The 21,193-nt window shown below is 38.8% G+C and overlaps 1 protein-coding gene across 1 annotated transcript; it reads right to left on the reverse strand.

The window, feature by feature from the left end:
• Nucleotides 1–4,416: 4,416 nt before the first annotated feature.
• si:ch73-217n20.1 (complement receptor type 1) lies at nt 4,417–18,963 on the reverse strand. Its single transcript, XM_060937719.1, has 10 exons — nt 18,856–18,963; nt 15,719–15,913; nt 14,156–14,329; nt 13,880–14,077; nt 13,063–13,242; nt 12,276–12,372; nt 10,136–10,209; nt 9,068–9,247; nt 5,850–6,030; nt 4,417–5,178 (listed from the first exon to the last, which is right to left on the reverse strand). Coding segments are annotated over exons 1-10 (1,338 nt in total). The 5' UTR covers nt 18,914–18,963; the 3' UTR covers nt 4,417–5,177.
• Nucleotides 18,964–21,193: the final 2,230 nt, after the last annotated feature.

Here is a 21,193-nt window from a genome sequence, read left to right on the forward strand (position 1 = left end):
TAGCCGCCATTTTGCTGAGTTGCTCGAGGTGATTATCAAGAAATAGTCTGAATTTCTCAACCGATCAGCATGTGAGTTCTTATAATAACCTCCTTATTTATACTAAAAAGCAATATTTCCTGTAAAATAAATCGTCCAGACCAGGGATGTCACTAGACATTTATGATTTGGTTGGGCTAAGAGTATGCTTCTCTTTATGGATAAAAATTAACCTCAGGATGTCTCTTTGACGTTACTTTTAGAGTAAATCGCATAAGGATCCATTGTAGATCTCATCATAATTTCTATTAAGAACGGATCTACTGATAGAAATACTTTCCATCAGCTTACAACAGTCACAGAGCAAAGGCTTTATGACCAAGAATATCTCCTTTCATGTGCAAGTTACTGGTCTGAAAAAGGGTTTTACACATTTATTAATTCAGTTGTGCTGAAAATTCCAAAATGTCTTAACTTGCTGAAGCCAATGCCTCTTAACTTCCTGTGATCATAACTGACAACGGGAGAGTTCAAGGAGCTCAGTGCAGATCTGAGAAAGAGGATCATCAATTCACACAACTCAGGAATGTCTCTTGGTGCTATTTCTGAATAACTGCAGATTCCACGATCATCAGTTCAAACAATTGTGCGTAAGTTCAAGTTATTGGGAGGTGTAGCTATGAAGGTAAATATGCCGCAAAATGCAAGCTCTTGGAGATTGCTAGCCATTACGTTTTCGGTAATAGGAAAATAGCAAAGATTGCAATCTCCCCTCCGTAAGAGCATCTCTGTCTGTGCTTTTTCTGTTACCATTCATGCTAACATTTCTACTCTCCCAATAAATGCATGGAGAATGGCAAAATACCCAATTACACAACATATCCACCATATTCAGAGCTCTAACTGAATAGATTATACAGTACCCACTGAATTATCATTTGTTAGTTTAAAACGTTATAAAATTAACTAAAAATTGTCAACAGAATGTGAAGAAATAACAGTTTTGACAAAGACGTGTGGCTGTTTTCTTACAACCATGAGCTTGTTAAAACTGAGCTAAGCAAGCTATAGGCTGACGCCACATGTGAAGGATATAAGATAGCAGTGTTATTGCTACTATTATTATGGCGATGAACATACACATTATATACAAGTTATCTCATCTCATCTTATCATCTCTAGCCACTTTATCCTTCTACAGGGTCGCAGGCAAGCTGGAGCCTATCCCAGCTGACTATGGGCGAAAGGCGGGGTACACCCTGGACAAGTCGCCAGGTCATCACAGGGCTGACACATAGACACAGACAACCATTCACACTCACATTCACACCTACGGTCAATTTAGAGTCACCAGTTAACCTAACCTGCATGTCTTTGGACTGTGGGGGAAACCGGAGCACCCGGAGGAAACCCACGCGAACACGGGGAGAACATGCAAACTCCACACAGAAAGGCCCTCGCCGGCCCCGGGGCTCAAACCCAGGACCTTCTTGCTGTGAGGCGACAGCGCTAACCACTACACCACCGTGCCGCCCCTATACAAGTTATATACATTATATATAAAATATTATAAATAAATACAATATTTAATGCATGGACAAAGATGAGCGAGCGAGAGAGAGATGGTAATTTACTTAGCCAATGCATTAATATATTAAATAAAACACAATATGGGGTGGTGTAGTGGTTAGCGCTGTCACCTCACAGCAAGAAGCTTCTGGGTTTGAGCCCAGTGGCTAACGGGGGCCTTTCTGTGTGGAGTTTGCATGTTCTCCCCGTGTCCGCGTGGGTTTCCTCCGGGTGCTCCAGTTTCCCCCACAGTCCAAAGACATGCAGGTTAGGTTAACTGGTGGCTCTAAATTGACCGTAGGTGTGAGTGTGAATGGTTGTCTGTGTCTATGTGTCAGCCCTGTGATGACCTGGCGACTTGTCCAGGGTGTACCCCGCCTTTCGCCTGTAGTCAGCTGGGATAGGCTCCAGCTTGCCCGTGACCCTTGTACAGGATAAGCAGTTATGGATAATGGATGGATGGACAATATGGGGTAGCAATCCCAACTTATGTAGAGAGAAAGGTGAGAGACAGGTGGAGATTGGAAGTGATAAAGACAAACGGAGAGAAAAATAAATAAATAAAAATAGATAACATGAGGGAGTAAAAGAAAGAGAGAAAGACAATGAAGTTAAAAAGATAGAGAAAGAAATAAGCACAGTAAAACAGACAGAGTGAGTGACAGAGAAAGAGCGGAAGAGAGAGGTATACAAACTGCAGAAGTGAAAGTTACCGAATATTAATAATTATCGAATATTAAAGTCACAAATATTTCACCATTCATTTCAATGGGAAATTTTTACTTGCTTTTCTTGAATATCTTAAAAAGTATCAAGTGTTGAAAAATGAAAATAATAGCTGAAGTGTCATTTACAAGACTTACGCAATAAAGTCTGAACAAAGTTTCTGCATTAAAGGGTTCCTGAATTATTCACAGAAATCGGGTTAGAAGGGAAAAAAGGGAATAATAAGAAGCCTAGGAAGAACAATATAATATATGTTTGCTTTGCAAGTACTATAATAAGCTAGCAATTCCTTGCGTAATGTCTTTATTTGTAAAGGAAAGTACTGTGTGCTGTATAAACCAATTTTTCCCTCGTTACCGCTCAACACTGGGGTAAAACTTGCATCAACTAGGACACCAGAAATATTTTCATTTTGTTTTGCCCTCCTTTATAAAATAGGCTTTTTCTTTAGTTAGAGCTTTTTTTTTTTTTACTTTAGCCTTTCTGCTAATTGTATCTTGCATTTTGTCACAATCCAGCTGAATGTGGAGAAAAGGGGATTTTCTTTTCAAATATACTAATCCCATTTCCAGAAAAGATGGGCTATTTTCCAAAATGCAAAAAAAAAATGTGTGATTTGTTAATTCATGGGAACCGTTATTTAACTGACAAAAGTAAAAAGATTTTTAATCATTTTATTGACCAACTTAATTGACAGAGGCATTATTACCAGTGTATTACATCAGCTTTTAATTACATCAGCTTTTAATAACACTTTTTAATCATATAGGATCTGAGGATACTAATTGTTGCAATTGGAATTTTTGTCCATTCTTGCTTGATAGAAGACTTCAGCTGATCAATAGTCCGTGGTCACCATTGTCTGATTCTCCTCTTCATGATGCGCCAGATATTCTCAATAGGAGACAGAGCTGGACTGGCAGCAGGCCAGTTAAGCACACGCACTCTTTGTTTACACTGTTGTAGCCCATGCAGAATGAGGCCTGGCATTGTCTTGCTGAAATAAGCATGGACCTCTCAGGAAAAGACATCACCTTGATGAATATGTCTCTCTAAAATCCCAGTATATGCCCCAATATATCAGCAGTACCTTCACACACATGCAACTCACCCATGCTGTGAGCACTGAAGCCCTCCATACCATCACAGATGCTGGCTTTTGCACCTTTCTCTGATAACAAACTGGATGGTCGTGTTCACCTTTGGCACGGAGAACTCGACATCTGGTTTTCCTGAGAACAAGTTGAAATGTGGACTCATCTGACCACAGCATACAGTTCCACTGTCTTTTAGTCCATCTGAGAGGAGTTTGGGCTCAAAGAAATTGGCAGTGTTTCTGCACAGAATTGATGAATGGCTTCCTCCTTGCGTAATGCAGTTTCAGGTTGCATTTCTGGATGCAGCAGTGAACTGTGTGAAGTGATAACAGTTTTCCGATGTACTCCCGAGCCCATGTGGCTATATTTATCACATTAGCATGACTGTTTCTCAGGCAGTGACATCTGAGGGCTCGAAGGTCACACACATTCAACAGTGGTTTCCGTCCTTACCTTTTACGCATTGAGATGTCTCCGAATTCCCTGAATCTTTTCACAATATTATGCACTGTAGATTTTGAAAGACCTAAAATCTTGCATTGAGAAATATTCTTTTTGAATTGACTAATAACTGTCATTAATTTTGGTAAAAGGAGTGAGCCATGACCCATCCTTGCTTGCAAAGACTGAGCCGTTGGTGCTGCTCCTTTCATACCCAATCATATTACCAATTAACCTGCTTATTGTGGAATCTTCCAAAATGGTGTCACTTGAATATCCTATAAATATTTCAGTCTTATTTTGCCTCAGTCCCAACTTTTTTGAATGTGTTACAGGCATCAAATTCTAATTTTGTTTCTATTTACAAAATACAATAAAGTTGGTCAGTAAAACTATACTGAAAACCCACACAGACACGGGGAGAACATGCAAACTCCACACAGAACCTTCTTGCTGTGAGGCGACAGTGCTAACCACTACACCACCAGGTCACCTGTGAATTAACAAATCAGAGATTTTTGTTTTTATTGTATTTTGGAGACTATCCCAACTTTTCTGGAAATAGAGTTAGTAAAATAAAACTTTAAAAACCACACGAATAATGTTATGGCAAATTAGCTCACTTTATTAAATGTTCAGAAAGTTGTCTGGATTTTGAATTGCCTTTTTAAATAAAAATAAGTTGTGTTCATACAAACAGTGGCCTTGCCTGCTCTCAAAAACAGGTATAAATACAACGACTTATAATGCAAGAGAACACAATAAAACATCAAAATTTGGATTAACATTCAAAGTGACATGTTATTTATGTGTAGGAACTAGTCTGACCATTGGAGTCACCATAAATCCCAATGTACTGTATATAAGCATAAGAACGCTGTCTTCTGTCCATAGCTTTGGACAAATGTGAAGGTTGAATGGGTCGTTTTTGAACATCCTTTAAATCTGTTTTCCAAAATAAGATTTCCGTGAATGAAAGGAATCCTGCTCCAGGTACAAATACAACACACAGTCATTTTAACTATTTCAAACCAGGTACACGAGACTGAGAAATGGAAATATGATATGGTTTCAGAAACTATAAATCTCATGTTTATACACAGAACTGAATAGCTTTAGTAGTATTTATATAAAGACGAGTAATAAAAGTGCAGCAAGACAGCAGTTTAACTGCTTAGTATATTATTATTATTATTATTATATTAAAATGATAACGTAAAAATTATGTTTAATGGGATCACTGTATGATGTGTGCTTCTTAGCAAAGTGTCACAGAAAATTCATGAAGAAAGTTTATATACTACATTTCCCAGATGAGCAGTTACGGCCGTGTTCTTCTTCAGCCAAGTCCCTCAGCGAATTATATCTGGAAAATACATGTAAAAGGTAAAACGATGGAAAAAAATGAAAGGCATTTAAAACTGGAAGGGGAAATGTAATTAGATTTTTAAAATAAAATGGATGAGAGTTAAAAAGAAGGGATTGAATATACCGTACGGTACATTCGGCTAGAGGAGAAAATAAAATGGGAGGATATTTCTCAAACCACAGAGACAAAATTTCTAATCACAGAAGCAGACTAACTGACTGTACAAATTTATTACTCTTAAACATAATGTTTACTTTTGTAATAAGATGAAAGCATGGGCGGCACGGTGGTGTAGTGGTTAGCGCTGTCGCCTCACAGCAAGAAGGTCCGGGTTCGAGCCCCGTGGCCGGCGAGGGCCTTTCTGTGTGGAGTTTGCATGTTCTCCCCCGTGTCCGCGTGGGTTTCCTCCGGGTGCTCCGGTTTCCCCCACAGTCCAAAGACATGCAGGTTAGGTTAACTGGTGACTCTAAATTGACCGTAGGTGTGAATGTGAGTGTGAATGGTTGTCTGTGTCTATGTGTCAGCCCTGTCATGACCTGGCGACTTGTCCGGGGTGTACCCCGCCTTTCGCCCGTAGTCAGCTGGGATAGGCTCCAGCTTGCCTGCGACCCTGTAGAAGGATAAAGCGGCTAGAGATAATGAGATGAGATGAGAAGATGAAAGCGTACCAGATTACACAATGAGGGAGTCTTGGCTTCCAGTATCCATCTTCCCCACATGTGATGACTCTCGGGCCTGATAATCTTCTTCCTGGGTAGCACATGAACGTCACTGAGCTCCCAGCGCGGTGTGGAGGCCGCACTCCAGAATCTATTACCGCAAACCTCACGTTGGGGGCGGGGCAGGTAACTGAAACGCACAAGGAAAATCAGATTAAATAGGACAAGACAAATCTAAAAGTACTCTTAAAATACGTATAAACATCAAACAGGGTTCCTACACATTTTCAAACTTAAAATTCCAGACTTTTTCCATACTCAAATTCTCAGGTTTGGAGACTTCAGCGAACAAACAACTACTCATATATTTAAAAGAATTACTTGAAAATCAAACAGGTACTCACATTATGACATACCACCAAAATGCATACCATATTTAGCTTGGCCTAAAATTTGTATCAGTGCCCTGTTTTTGTCATAAATATATATACATACACATTACACAAAATACAGGATGCCACTCTGACGCACACGTATCTGATGCACACTTCAAGACATTAAAACACAGGTGTGTGAAGATGTCAAGCACATACAGGATGTCCCGAAAAAAAAAATGTATACACACTTTTAATCACTGTAAAGTACTGTATGTGTTTATTAAAATCCATGTAATTTTCACAGAGTAATAGGATTTACAGACATTTTATTATTTAGTCACCGCCTGTTCTCAAACTGGCATCCATTCTGGTCCAGTCACTGCTGACAATGCAAATCACATTCAATTCTCTTGGTATTTTTGGACATTCACTTTCAGTGACTGTTGCAGGTCTCATAGCGTAGACTGTAAACATCAGTTAGAGGCAGTGATAAAACAATAAAGTGATGTCTGTAAATTCTATTACATCTTGGAAATGAAATGAATTTTAATAAACACCTACTTCACAATGATTCAAAGTGTGTATACATTTTTTCGGGACACCCTGTATGTTGTGCGCACACAAGTTTACTGAAGCTTCTAATTTGAAAACAGTCATTATGGCATTTTTTGTATTTACTATTGTGTTTTATGAAGGCCCTGTGTTAGTTCCACTGTACATCACATTTTGTCCACATACCAAGAGATGGCAGACGTGGCCGAGACGTGGCCACCCTAACCAGTATGTAATGGCTGCAGTGCCCTTGAGCAAGGCATTTAACCCCACATTGCTCCAGGTTGTAACCATGTTGTACCCTGTAATAACTAAGTGGCTTTGGATAAAAGCGACAACTAAATGTAATGTAATTATAATAATAATGTAATAACAGCATTGTTCAGTTTATATGTATGTTTGCGTACACAGCCTTCATATTTTTGTTGGCAGTTTTTTTTGTCTTGGGTCGCTTGTTTGCAGGGTCCATGTGCCTTATTTTTCTAGCAAATTCTGGCAACACTGCCAAATAAGCCATAAGCATTTTTACACTGACTGATGTGTGTTCACGCGTGTTCAAGAGGCGTTTTGTAGCAGGGGGTTTTCCTGCGTCTTGTCCAAAGTCTTGCAAGAAGCAAGCAGGTTCAGGGGGTGTGGCGGAGTGCATGCCAGTACAACAGAACACCCGTTTCCCTCCCTCCGCATTTCAACACATTTCTTTGGCAAAATTCAACTGAATGTCGGAATGTTGAGCTTCATTTTACTATGTAGCGGCAAAGGTCTGGAAACACAAATATTTCTCCATACCCTAATTTCCATTTTCCATACTTTTCCAGACCTGGAAAATACTAAAATCAAATTCCATACTTTTCCATACTGCGTAGGAACCCTGATCAAAGAGTCATTGTTGTCTATTATTATTCTATCCACATTCACTGGAAATGAGCAATCGCACACTCTGATTGGCTACTCTGCTACCAGGCTATCAGCTCATATACCGTCAGTAGAGAAAAACAAAATGGCGGAGGATTTTGCTGAACCAAACGAGGACGAAATAAAAACTCTCTACTTGAAAACAAAACCCCAAAAAATACAAAAAAGCAACAAAATATGGAACGAAAGTATTTGATCGTAAGAACTTCTTTTTCAAGAATTATTATTATTATAGCATTTTTCCCAAATTGCTACTGTTATTTCGCTGGTTTGTTTACATTCTAAGCAGAAATGATTTTGTTGGACGTTTTGTATAAAGTTTTTATTTATCAAATTTGAAAAAAAAAAAAGAAAATGCTGTTTCTCAAAATCCAGTGAATGAATGTGGATAGAATAAAACAGTTATGCCACTCAATCTCGTCGTACATGCTTATAGTCAACTATCAGCTCATGTACGACTCGATTTCGTGAAGTAACTGTTAATTATTCTAAAGCTAAGTGACTAAGTGGTGGGTAAATTGTGCTGAAACATTAACATATGTCTACATATATTTTTTTTTACCATATACAGTAATATTTAGCAACCTGAATCACATATATACTGTATATAGCATATTTAAAAAAATCTAAAATAAATCTACACTACCATTCAAAAGTTTGGGGTCACCCAGACAATTTAGTGTTTTCCATGAAAAGTCACACTTTTATTTACCACCATAAATTGTAAAATGAATAGAAAATATAGTCAAGACATTTTTCTGGCCATTTTGAGCATTTAATCGACCCCACAAATGTGATGCTCCAGAAACTCAATCTGCTCAAAGGAAGGTCAGTTTTATAGCTTCTCTAAAGAGCTCAACTGTTTTCAGCTGTGCTAACATGATTGTACAAGGGTTTTCTAATCATCCATTAGCCTTCTGAGGCAATGAGCAAACACATTGTACCATTAGAACACTGGAGTGAGAGTTGCTGGAAATGGGCCTCTATACACCTATGGAGATATTGCACCAAAAACCAGACATTTGCAGCTAGAATAGTCATTTACCACATTAGCAATGTATAGAGTGGATTTCTGATTAGTTTAAAGTGATCTTCATTGAAAAGAACAGGGCTTTTCTTTCAAAAATAAGGACATTTCAAAGTGACCCCAAACTTTTGAACGGTAGTGTAAATTCATAATGAGTTGAGACATTAGCAAAAGTTCCAAATAGATAGATAGATAGATAGATAGATAGATAGATAGATAGATAGATAGATAGATAGATAGATAGATAGATAGATAGATAGATAGATAGATAGATAGATAGATAGATAGATACGGCAGCCTCTGAATGACTCTCTCATGGTAGAGTATTGGAAGCATGATGTGTGCTGCCTTGTGCTAACCTTCACACCGAGGAGCCGGAGCGCTCCATGTGCCATCTTCAGTACAGATGATGTCTGAAGCTCCGATCAGTGTACCAACGCGACATCTGTAGGACGCAATGTAACCATGTTTTATTATTCCGCTTGCGTCGAAATCCAAGTATGCATCTGGTACCAGTGGAGGCTCAGGACACTGGATAGCTGCCAAAGAAACACACAGCAATAAATAAACACACGTAGAAAAATTTCTGTTTATTAATCCTGAAATCTAACCCTATGTAGATATAACCCTGGATATAACTACTGCTGCAGAAACGTACTGAATATTTGTAATAATGATGAAGCATTGAATATTGAACACTCACATTTTTAGTTTTGAGAAAAATAATAAACTGCACAATAGCAATTTCTAGATGCTCATATACAAGACAAGTTATAGTTTACTTTTCTGTCATTTGGAGCTTGCTGCTTGGGGTATTATCCTACGTTCACACTAGCAAGTGATTAAGTGACAACCAGTGAACTGAGATTTTCACTAATTTACACACATCCATTTTTAAGCAATAAAGTGACAAAGGATACATTTCCAATGATAGAAATGACAAATTATGGAAGGGGTAGAGTTAATGAGACTGTTTATCTAATGAGACTGATTAATTAGATCTACAGTACAGCACCTTCATTGCTGGCGTGTACCATCTTAACATTTTATGGCGGTTCCTGTATAAACAGCCCAAATTCTCCCACTCAGCAACAGAAATGTTAGAAAATATTAAATTACATTAACATGGTTACATTTCAAATTGATACCACAACCTTTACATTTAGGATACTCCCATTTCTTAGCATTAAAAAAAAAAATCCAAAACATGTAGCAATAGTAGAACAGTGCATTCCCTGGGCAATGTCATTCAATTTCTTATGTAAGAGAAAACACTAAATGGTGAACTGGAATTGGAAATCGGAAATCGCTGAGAGCCATAATTTGAATTAAAATAAAAGGCTGTCGCCTTTTATTTTAATTCAAATTATGGCTCTCAGCGATTTCTGATTTCCAATTTCAGTTCACCATTTAGTGTTTAGGCCTACCTTCACACACAGGTACTCTGCCGTCCCATCCATTTGCACTGCAGTGTCTCACACCCACACCGACCAGCTGGTACCTACACACACAAACAAGTCAACAAAATTCACCATGATATCAAGACTGGGGTGAAAAACAAACAAACAAACAAACACTGATGCATAATACATGGTTTAAAAATATTACAATTAAAAGCAAATATTAGAGATGAAAGTGGAGCAAAGAAAAAAATCCTGAACTTTTGAAAGTCAAACTAAGATGGGGGGGGGCTATGTCCCCCCGAAAAAAATTTTAATAACATAACACGCAAAACCCTGCATTCTAGTGCATTTTAGTACTTATTTTCACTAAAACAAGTTATAACTTTTAAGCCTTTTTCTTTCATGTACATTAATGATTAACATGTCAAAAATATCAAATTTAATTTCCCGAGTTAATGAGCAATTTTCAGGAGTGCGTTTAGAAAACGCGGTGATTTTCCTGCTACACAGTTCATTACTTTGAAAAAATCAGACAGTTGAAGGTAAACTCAGCAAAATCCCAAAACAGTACTGTTAAAGAGTAAAGGTCTGTTAGAGTTTCTAAAGCTTTCAGGTTTCAATGTTGGGGACATTGAGCCTCGTTTATCAATCTTTTAGTAGAGTTGTGCGTTTGCAGAAGCTAAAGTGAACTAAACATTTCCAATTCATATTTATGCGAGGCAGCACGGTGGTGTAGTGGTTAGCACTGTCGCCTCACAGCAAGAAGGTCCGGGTTCGAGCCCCGTGGCCGGCGAGGGCCTTTCTGTGCGGAGTTTGCATGTTCTCCCCGTGTCCGTGTGGGTTTCCTCCGGGTGCTCTGGTTTCCCCCACAGTCCAAAGACATGCAGGTTAGGTTAACTGGTGACTCTAAATTGACCGTAGGTGTGAATGTGAGTGTGAATGGTTGTCTGTGTCTATGTGTCAGCCCTGTGATGACCTGGCGACTTGTCCAGGGTGTACCCCGCCTCTCGCCTGTAGTCAGCTGGGATAGGCTCCAGCTTGCCTGTGACCCTGTAGAACAGGATAAAGCGGCTCGAGATAATGAGATATTTATGCGAGTTGAAGCCAATTGTTTACATTAGTTCGTATTGTCTGTAAATTTAAACACACCAATGAATACCAAATTTCTCATATAAATCAGGGGCGTAGCTAAGATTTTTCAGGTGTGTGTGTGTGGGTGTGTGTGTGTCACACACTGACTGGCAGCCTGAGTACGTTATGTAACAAAAAATAATTACCACTGCTAGTTTTAGGTAGCTTAGAAACCGGCTCTTCCATTATTGCTGTTTCTTCCACATTTTCTTGATGTTGTGTTCTAGAAACGGCACTAAAACTTAGCTTCGAAGCCACAAAATGCAACTTTGATGGAAAAAAATATATAATAAATTGCTTACCTCTCTTCACGTCGAAAGAAGGAGGAAAGTTTTGCTTGTTTTGACATGGCGAATTATTAACACAAGAGGAAATACTTGTAATTCATAACTAAAAAGACCGCAGCTACACTGGCAGCTTGAACATGCTTTCTAGTGCGATTGTGTTGCGCTTGCGCAGAATAGTGTCAGTCCTGCGCGCCTTAGCTCGTGCACCTGAAGGCGCGCCTTGGGCTTGAGCTCCGGCACACGCGCCATTAACAAAGAACACCTGTCTTTAATCAATGAACTATGTTTGGGCTATTTAAGGACTGCGCAAGGACGATGCGAAGTATTACACTGCGTCTAGGAACGCGAAACATCCGAAAAATAAATTTCTCCATTCGGGAAACCGGAGATTTTCAAGAGTTTTGTCAAATATCCGGATTTCCGGGTAAATCCGGAAGACTTTCATCTATAAAATGTGCTTACGAACCAGCTAAAAATAATATAATGAAAACAAAATTCAAGTACAAACAAATGTACAGTAAGTACAGCTACAGTTCAAGCAACAGCCACGCCCCCAACACAGAAACTCACCATTTCCTGTACAGAAATATGTAATTATTATTATTAGTAGTAGTAGTAGTAATAATAATAATAATAATAAAGATTTAGATGTTATGTAAAACATTATATTATGTTTTAATGTTAATAATAACATGTTAAGTCTTTTTAGCCATGAAATAATGGTGCCATTTTGCATCACGTCTTACCCCACGTTGCAGTTAGCGGTAGCTGTGTCCCCAAATGAAGCACCTGTATAATGATATCGTCCGTTTTCAATCTCCCCAGCTGAGCCACATTTTTTCTCTATAAAACAGAAAGACACAGTGATATGTTACAGCAAACACATAAATATAGAGCTTGGTGTATGGAATATGACTCTGGTAATACAGTATGCTGTGCCTGTAATCCATCATATGACCATACGATTTACAACTTATTACACAGTGCAACAGAGCTGTTGAATTCTTGATTCTGACTGGTCAAATGTTGTTGATTAATTTTCTATAACAGCACTATAATTTCTCTTCTGTCAAGAGGTGTTAATGTAACTTTAATGGAAGGAGACCCAGTGTCAGAAATTTATAACAGTCCAAGGTAACTTTAAGTTTTCCAACAATGGACAGCCTTCAAGGCTTCAAATTTTTTATAGCTGCTATACTGTAAGCGATTATAGAGAGGAACTGACGTTTCATGGACCTTCCACAACTTTAAATATAACTGTAAACTGATTTAAAAAAAAAAAAAGATGATGTGTCACTCTTTAATTAATACAAAATTGCTGTATAAAAGGAATAAAACACTTCAGGACTGTTAGTGGAAAATAAAGAACTTTGTTGTTGATTATCATCATCAGTATCAAGTGCATTTGTAAAACCCTGAAATTGCAGAATTACAAGTGTACACCAAATAGATAGATAGATAGATAGATAGATAGATAGATAGATAGATAGATAGATAGATAGATAGAAAGAAAATAGAAAAATATCCACATACTTTCACATATCATCTCCAAGTCGGTCCACCGGCCGTTCCTGCAGTGTATGGTGCTCGGTCCTCGGACCATGCGGTAGCCATGATTACATTTGAAATGCACGGCGGTATCGGGCTCATACTGGCTCTGGTCATTGTGCTCAGTGTAGGCATTAGGGAAGTACGGTGGAGGCTGGCATTTCTCTGGAGGACAATTCAAATTCAGTTCTCACATACACATTCCACTGTTTTTACATTTCATACATTAGCCATTGAGTTATACTACCGTTCAAAAGTTTGGGGTCACTTTGAAATGTCCTTATTTTTGAAAGAAAAGCCCTGTTCTTCTCAATGAAGATCACTTTAAACTAATCAGAAATCCACTCTATACATTGCTAATGTGGTAAATGACTATTCTAGCTGCAAATGTGTGGTTTTTGGTGCAATATCTCCATAGGTGTATAGAGGCCCATTTCCAGCAACTCTCACTCCAGTGTTCTAATGGTACAATGTGTTTGCTCATTGCCTCAGAAGGCTAATGGATGATTAGAAAACCCTTGTACAATCATGTTAGCACAGCTGAAAACAGTTGAGCTCTTTAGAGAAGCTATAAAACTGACCTTCCTTTGAGCAGATTGAGTTTCTGGCGCATCACATTTGTGGGGTCGATTAAATGCTCAAAATGGCCAGAAAAATGTCTTGACTATATTTTCTATTCATTTTACAACTTATGGTGGTAAATAAAAGTGTGACTTTTCATGGAAAACACAAAATTGTCTGGGTGACCCCAAACTTTTGAACGGTAGTGTAAAATGAATAGTCTTGAGATTAGCAGAATTACCTCCAATCAAACGACATTCTGGAATGGTCTGCCATTGGCTGTCTGCTCCACATGTGACCTGTGATGAGCCAATCAGCTCAAAGCCTTCCTGACAGAAGATGGTGGCATGTTCTCCGACTTCATACTCCATCTTGTATCTGTCTTGTCCGCTGGTGTTGGGCACGGCTGGGGGCGGGCATGTGACCTGTACGGGCATCACTAGCACACAGAGCTAAAGGTAAAAACTATAATACTGGACTGTAGAATGATGATACAGTGAATCTAAAAGAGTATTACCCTGTTCACAGGTGGGTAGAGCTGGAGTCCAGGATTCGTCTGCTCCACAGGTGACGACACTCGACCCTCTGAGCTGGTACCCATCATTACACGTGATGCTTACTTTCGAGTTGAACCTTAAATAACGAGGCTTTATTTGACCATTGGCTATGGTAAACTCCTCACATTTGATCCCTATGAACAGGTAAGAAACATACAGTAAGACATTTTGTAAGTCTTTCTAAGTCAAACTGATTATTTTTGAAGACTAAAAAGTTGAACAATACAAGACAATTCAACTGGTATTTCTCAGCTCAATTTCTTTATCTCTTTTATACTCCAATTTTTTTGTAAACATTGTTTATACTGGATAAAACTAAAGTACTATTCAGACAGAGATGGTTACTGTAAATGTAGTACAGTATACTTGTTAATGTTGTTAGAGAACATCTGTAATAATAATTAATCCCTACACTCCAAGCAATCCAGAAACTTCTTCCAGATGTACACAAATCGTCATCACACTCAATATTCCATGCATCCTACATATAGTACCAGTCAAAAGTTTGTACATCCCTACTCATTCATAGGTTTTTCTGTATTTTGACTATTTTCTACATTGTAGAACAATACCAAAGACATCAAAACTATGAAATAACACATGGAACATTTATGGAATCATGTGGTAAACAGAAGTGTAAAACAAACCGTTTCATATTTTAGATTCTTCAAAGTAGCCACCGTTTACCTTGATGATGCTTTACACACTACTGGCGTTATCTTCACCAGCCTCATGATTTAGTCATCCGGACCGCTTTTCAATTAACAGCCGTGCCTCGTCAAAAGTTAATTAGTGCAATTTCTTGCCTTCTTAATGCATTTGAGATTAAACAGTAAATAGTAAACAATAAAAATACAGTAAATAGCCTTATTCCACAACTGTAGTAATCTATATTATGTCAAGAAGCGCTCGGCTAAGTAAAGAGAAACGACATCCATCATTACTTTAAGGCATGAAGTGACTTTTAATTAATAACAATAAAGTAAATCCATTGAATTAGAAAGTGTGTACAAACTTTTGACTGGCACTGTACAACTAATTTTATTTATTACTTATAGCATCAGCCATTATTTGGTTCGGTTTTGGCAAGACGCAACATAATAAAAGTTCTGGAGTATCTTTACACTTTTCTTGTCGGATATAACAGAATCTTTACCAACATCTTCATTCAGACAGAGTATACATGACCTGGGGTTATACCTACTGCTTATTTTTTACAAGCTAAAATATGGCATAATCTTTTTAAATGCGTATACACACAGTCCGTAAATAATTACTGACATGACAAGACTAAAATCCTGAAGTAATAATTACCCCACCTCCACACGTGAAACTAATCCGGTTCAAACAGGGCATAAGATGCACTGGGTATTCTGAAATTAATGTCATTACCGTACTGCTCTAAAATTAGTGGGTCATTACTAAAACATGAGCAATAATTCTGAAATGTTGAGGAGTTGCCTGTATATTTAAGTAAATATTACTCTTCAAGAGAATTCAGTTGAGGCTGTTTCTTGACTTACTTTGACATTTCGCTTTCCTAGGTTTCCAATTTCCATCCATCTCACACTTGAGTATGTTGCTACTGCCCTGTAGCCGGAAGCCAACATTACAGGAGTAGGATAAGGTCTCTCCGGGGTGATATGTGTTCTTTGTTCCATGAAACGTAGCTTTATTAGATCCCTCGAGTAGTGGACATGTTCCTCTTCTGCTAGGGGCTGTGGAGGTAGTGCGAGAGGAGGCAGAGTTAGAGGATGGAGGTGAAGGTTGAGGGACTGAAGAGGCAGAATCAGCCAGACAGGGAGAGGAAGTGAAAGAGAGAGACACAAAGACTCATAGCATGATCTCACAAGTCAAAAAATCAAGGTGTCCTTGTTACTGAAGGCCATATAAGGAAAATAATTTATCAGCTCTGAGTGATTCTGGAAAATTACACTTGCATTGTAAAGCAACCTGTGTTTTTAATAAGAACTGGACCAAGTGATGTTTCTATTTGTAATATGCAGGGGATCTAGCCAATTGTATCAGTCAGTTGATCCAATCTAGTCAGGAGCTCTATCCAAGTGTGTCAGTCAATAGATCCAATCTTGTCAGTAGATCTATCCAAATTTGTCAATTGTATCAGTTAGTCGATCCAATATAGTCAGGAGATCTATCTAAATGTGTCAGTCAGTAGAGCCAATCTAGTCAGTAGATCTGTCCAAATGTGTCAGTCAGTAGATCCAATCTAGTCAGTAGATCTGTCGAATTGTATCAGTCAGTGGATCCGAACTCGTCAGTAGATCTATACAATTGTATCAGTCAGTAGCTCCAATCTAGTCAGTAGATCTGTCCAAATGTGTCAGTCAGTGGACCCAATCTAGTCAGTAGATCTATCTAAATGTGTCAGTCAGTAGATCCAATCTAGTCAGGAGATCTATCCAACTGTATCAGTCAGTGGATCCAGTATAGTCAGTAGATCTATCTAAATGTGTCAGTCAGTAGAGCCAATCTAGTCAGGAGATCTATCCAACTGTATCAGTCAGTGGATCCAATATAGTCAGTAGATCTATCTAAATGTGTTAATCAGTAGATCCAATCTAGTCAGTAGATCTATCTAAATGTGTCAGTCAGTAGATCCAATCTAGTCAGTAGATCTATCTAAATGTTGAGTCAGTCAGTAGATCCAATCTAGTCAGTAGATCTATCTAAATGTTGAGTCAGTCAGTAGCTCCAATCTAGTCAGTAGACCTATCTAAATGTTGAGTCAGTCAGTAGATCCAATCTAGTCAGTAGATCTATCTAAATGTGTTAGTCAGTAGACCCAATCTAGTCAGTAGATCTATCTAAATGTGTCAGTCAGTAGACCCAATCTAGTCAGTAGATCTATCTAAATGTGTCAGTCAGTGGATCCAATATCTAAATGTGTTAGTCAGTAGATCCAATCTAGTCAGTAGATCTATCTAAATGTGTCAGTCAGTAGATCCAATCTAGTCAGGAGATCTATCTAAATGTGTTAGTCAGTAGATCCAATCTCAGTAGATCTATCTAAATGTATCAGTCAGTAGATCCAATCTAGTCAGTAGATCTATCTAAATGTGTCAGTCAGTAGACCCAATCTAGTCAGTAGATCTATCTAAATGTGTCAGTCAGTGGATCCAATATCTAAATGTGTTAGTCAGTAGATCCAATCTAGTCAGTAGATCTATCTGTGTCAGTCAGTAGATCCAATCTAGTCAGGAGATCTATCTAAACGTGTTAGTCAGTAGATCCAATCTCAGTAGATCTATCTAAATGTATCAGTCAGTAGATCCAATCTAGTCAGTAGATCTATCTAAATGTGTTAGTCAGTAGATCCAACCTAGTCAGTAGATCTATCTAAATGTGTCAGTCAGTAGATCCAATCTAGTCAGGAGATCTATCCAACTATATCAGTCAGTGGATCCAATATAGTCAGGAGATCTATCTAAATGTGTTAGTCAGTAGATCCAATCTAGTCAGTAGATCTATCTAAATGTGTCAGTCAGTAGATCCAATCTAGTCAGGAGATCTATCCAACTGTATCAGTCAGTGGATCCAATATAGTCAGGAGATCTATCTAAATGTGTTAGTCAGTAGATCCAATCTAGTTAGGAGATCTATCTAAATGTGTCAGTCAGTAGATCCAATCTAGTCAGGAGATCTATCTAAATGTGCCAGTCAGTAGATCCAATCTAGTCAGGAGATCTATCTAAATGCTTTAGTCAGTAGATCCAATCTAGTCAGGAGATCTATCCAACTGTATCAGTCAGTGGATCCAATATAGTCAGGAGATCTATCTAAATGTGTTAGTCAGTAGATCCAATCTAGTTAGGAGATCTATCTAAATGTGCCAGTCAGTAGATCCAATCTAGTCAGTAGATCTATCTAAATGTGTCAGTCAGTAAATCCAATCTAGTCAGTAGATCTATCTAAATGTGTCAGTCAGTAGATCCAATCTAGTCAGTAGATCCAATCTAGTCAGGAGATCTATCCAACTGTATCAGTCAGTGGATCTATGTAAATGCGTTTGTCAGTAGATCTAGTCAGTAGATTAGCACGGAAGAATGAAATGTCTTCTCATGTTGAAATTATTAAATATCAACTATTTATGGGTTGTGTTTCAGACATAACCAGCAGAGTGTGCTACTGGACTGTAACTGGGTTGTTGACACTAAGACACTAAGACCAGTAAAGGCTTCAGGAATCCACATCACTGCTGCTGTGATCAGCCCAGTAAATCCGACCCTCAGCCACTGGCTCATCAGATCAGCTGAGAACATTATACATGTGTACTTTTTTTTTTTAACCCGCTCTTACCGTGAATCGACATCCACAGTCTACAAAAACCTCTTAAGGGTGTTTATTTGTCTCGAGGTGAATTTTGTTTACAGTTAAAATGACACCCATTTCATTTTTGGCATCAACATCACATTATTTGCTGTTAAAAAAATAAAAGGTCTTAATGAGGATTACTTAAATGTACAGATAATATAATAACATTCAGCTAAAAGCAGATATATACAGGCAAATGTTTATGCGAGTAAATAAAAACAGCAACAAATCCTGAGGACACACGAGTTACAGTCACCTCAGGCGGGTCGCGCGCGCTTTTACTTATTGATTGATGTAATTTAGCGTCCATGGTAACGCAGTTACTCACCCACAAGGCGCGCGCAGAAAACCAGCAGCACTGAGGACCAGAGCAGAGCCGCCGCCATTTCCGCCGCGCGAGCCGAGAGTAGCGGGACGCGAGCCCGCGCGAGCGATTTGAGGAGCCGACAGACGGGGCGGGACACAAAGGCCAACCCTTCGTTACGCGCGCGCGCGCACACATATAATCACAATTACTTTATCGACAGACAAAAGAAAATAAATAAATCAGTTTCTCTGTCAAACATTGTGTATTTTTACTACTATTTCTACATCTTTTAGTTATTTTCAGTGAGTAACCTACACTAATACACTACAGCGGCGGATACAATTTGCCCATCACAAAAGTAGAAAATACTTTCAATACATAAATTGTATATGAATAATTACTTAAACTTCCACTGGAAAAAAAAGTCGATTCCCAATTACTTAGCGTATCAGATCACGTGACACCGTTCCACAATTATCGACACCTTTGTCCACAGTTATTGACGCCGTTCCACAATTATCGACACCTTTGTTCATAGTTATTGACACCATTCCACAATTATCGACACCTTTGTTCACAGTTATTGACACCATTCCACAGTTATCGACACTTTTGTCCACAATTATCGACACCTTTGTCCACAGTTATTGATGCCGTTCCACAATTATCGACACCGTTCCACAATTATGGACACCGTTGTCCAGTTATTGACACTGTTCCACAATTATCGACCCTGTTCCACAATAACTCGACACCTTTGTCCAGTTATTGACACCGTTCCACAATTATCGACACCTTTATCCAGTCACTGACACCGTTCCACAATTATCAACAATGTTCCACAATTATCAACACCTTTGCCCAGTCCATTCCACAATTATCAACACCTTTGTCCAGTTATTGACACCGGTCCACAATCATCAACACCTTTGTCCAGTTATGGACACCGTTCCACAATTATTGACACCGTTCCACAGTTATCGACACCTTTGTCCAGTTATCGACACCATTCCACAGTTATCGACACTTTTGTCCACAATTATCGACACCTTTGTCCACAGTTATTGATGCCGTTCCACAATTATCGACACCGTTCCACAATTATGGACACCGTTGTCCAGTTATTGACACTGTTCCACAATTATCGACCCTGTTCCACAATAACTCGACACCTTTGTCCAGTTATTGACACCGTTCCACAATTATCGACACCTTTATCCAGTCACTGACACCGTTCCACAATTATCAACAATGTTCCACAATTATCAACACCTTTGCCCAGTCCATTCCACAATTATCAACACCTTTGTCCAGTTATTGACACCGGTCCACAATCATCAACACCTTTGTCCAGTTATTGACACCGTTCCACAATTATTGACACCGTTCCATAGTTATCGACACCTTTGTCCAGTTATCGACACCATTCCACAGTTATCGACACTTTTGTCCACAATTATCGACACCTTTGTCCACAGTTATTGATGCCGTTCCACAATTATCGACACCGTTCCACAATTATGGACACCGTTGTCCAGTTATTGACACTGTTCCACAATTATCGACCCTGTTCCACAATAACTCGACACCTTTGTCCAGTTATTGACACCGTTCCACAATTATCGACACCTTTATCCAGTCATTGACACCGTTCCACAATTATCAACAATGTTCCACAATTATCAACACCTTTGCCCAGTCCATTCCACAATTATCAACACCTTTGTCCAGTTATTGACACCGGTCCACAATCATCAACACCTTTGTCCAGTTATTGACACCGTTCCACAATTATCGACACCATTGCTCACAGTTATTGACACCATTCCATAATTATCGACACCTGAGTTCACAGTTATTGACAACATTCCACAGTTATCGACACTTTTGTCCACAATTATTGACACCTTTGTCCACAGTTATTGATGCCGTTCCACAATTATTGACACCGTTCCACAATTATGGACACCATTGTCCAGTTATTGACACTGTTCCACAATTATCGACCTTGTTCCACAATAACTCGACACCTTTGTCCAGTTATTGACACCGTTCCACAATTATCGACACCTTTATCCAGTCATTGACACCGTTCCACAATTATCAACAATGTTCCACAATTATCAACACCTTTGCCCAGTCCGTTCCACAATTATCAACACCTTTGTCCAGTTATTGACACCGGTCCACAATCATCAACACCTTTGTCCAGTTATTGACACCGTTCCACAATTATCGACACCATTCCACAGTTATCAACACCTTTGTCTAGTTATCGACACCGTTCCACAGTTATTGACACCGTTCCACAATTATCGACACGTTCCCCAATTATTCAATTACTGGACAAAGGTGTTGA

Source organism: Neoarius graeffei, chromosome 13, assembly GCF_027579695.1.
Source record: "Neoarius graeffei isolate fNeoGra1 chromosome 13, fNeoGra1.pri, whole genome shotgun sequence".
Taxonomy (NCBI): domain Eukaryota; kingdom Metazoa; phylum Chordata; class Actinopteri; order Siluriformes; family Ariidae; genus Neoarius; species Neoarius graeffei.

Coding starts and splice junctions, on each gene's coding strand:
- si:ch73-217n20.1 (XM_060937719.1), bottom strand. CDS start 18,913: ATGGCGGCGGCTCTGCTCTGGTCCTCAGTGCTGCTGGTTTTCTGCGCG. Junction 12,373..13,062: donor CTTGGAGATGATATGTGAAA/GTATGTGGATAT, acceptor TCTGTTTTATAG/AGAAAAAATGTGGCTCAGCT. Junction 9,248..10,135: donor CAGAGTACCTGTGTGTGAAG/GTAGGCCTAAAC, acceptor TTTCTTTGGCAG/CTATCCAGTGTCCTGAGCCT.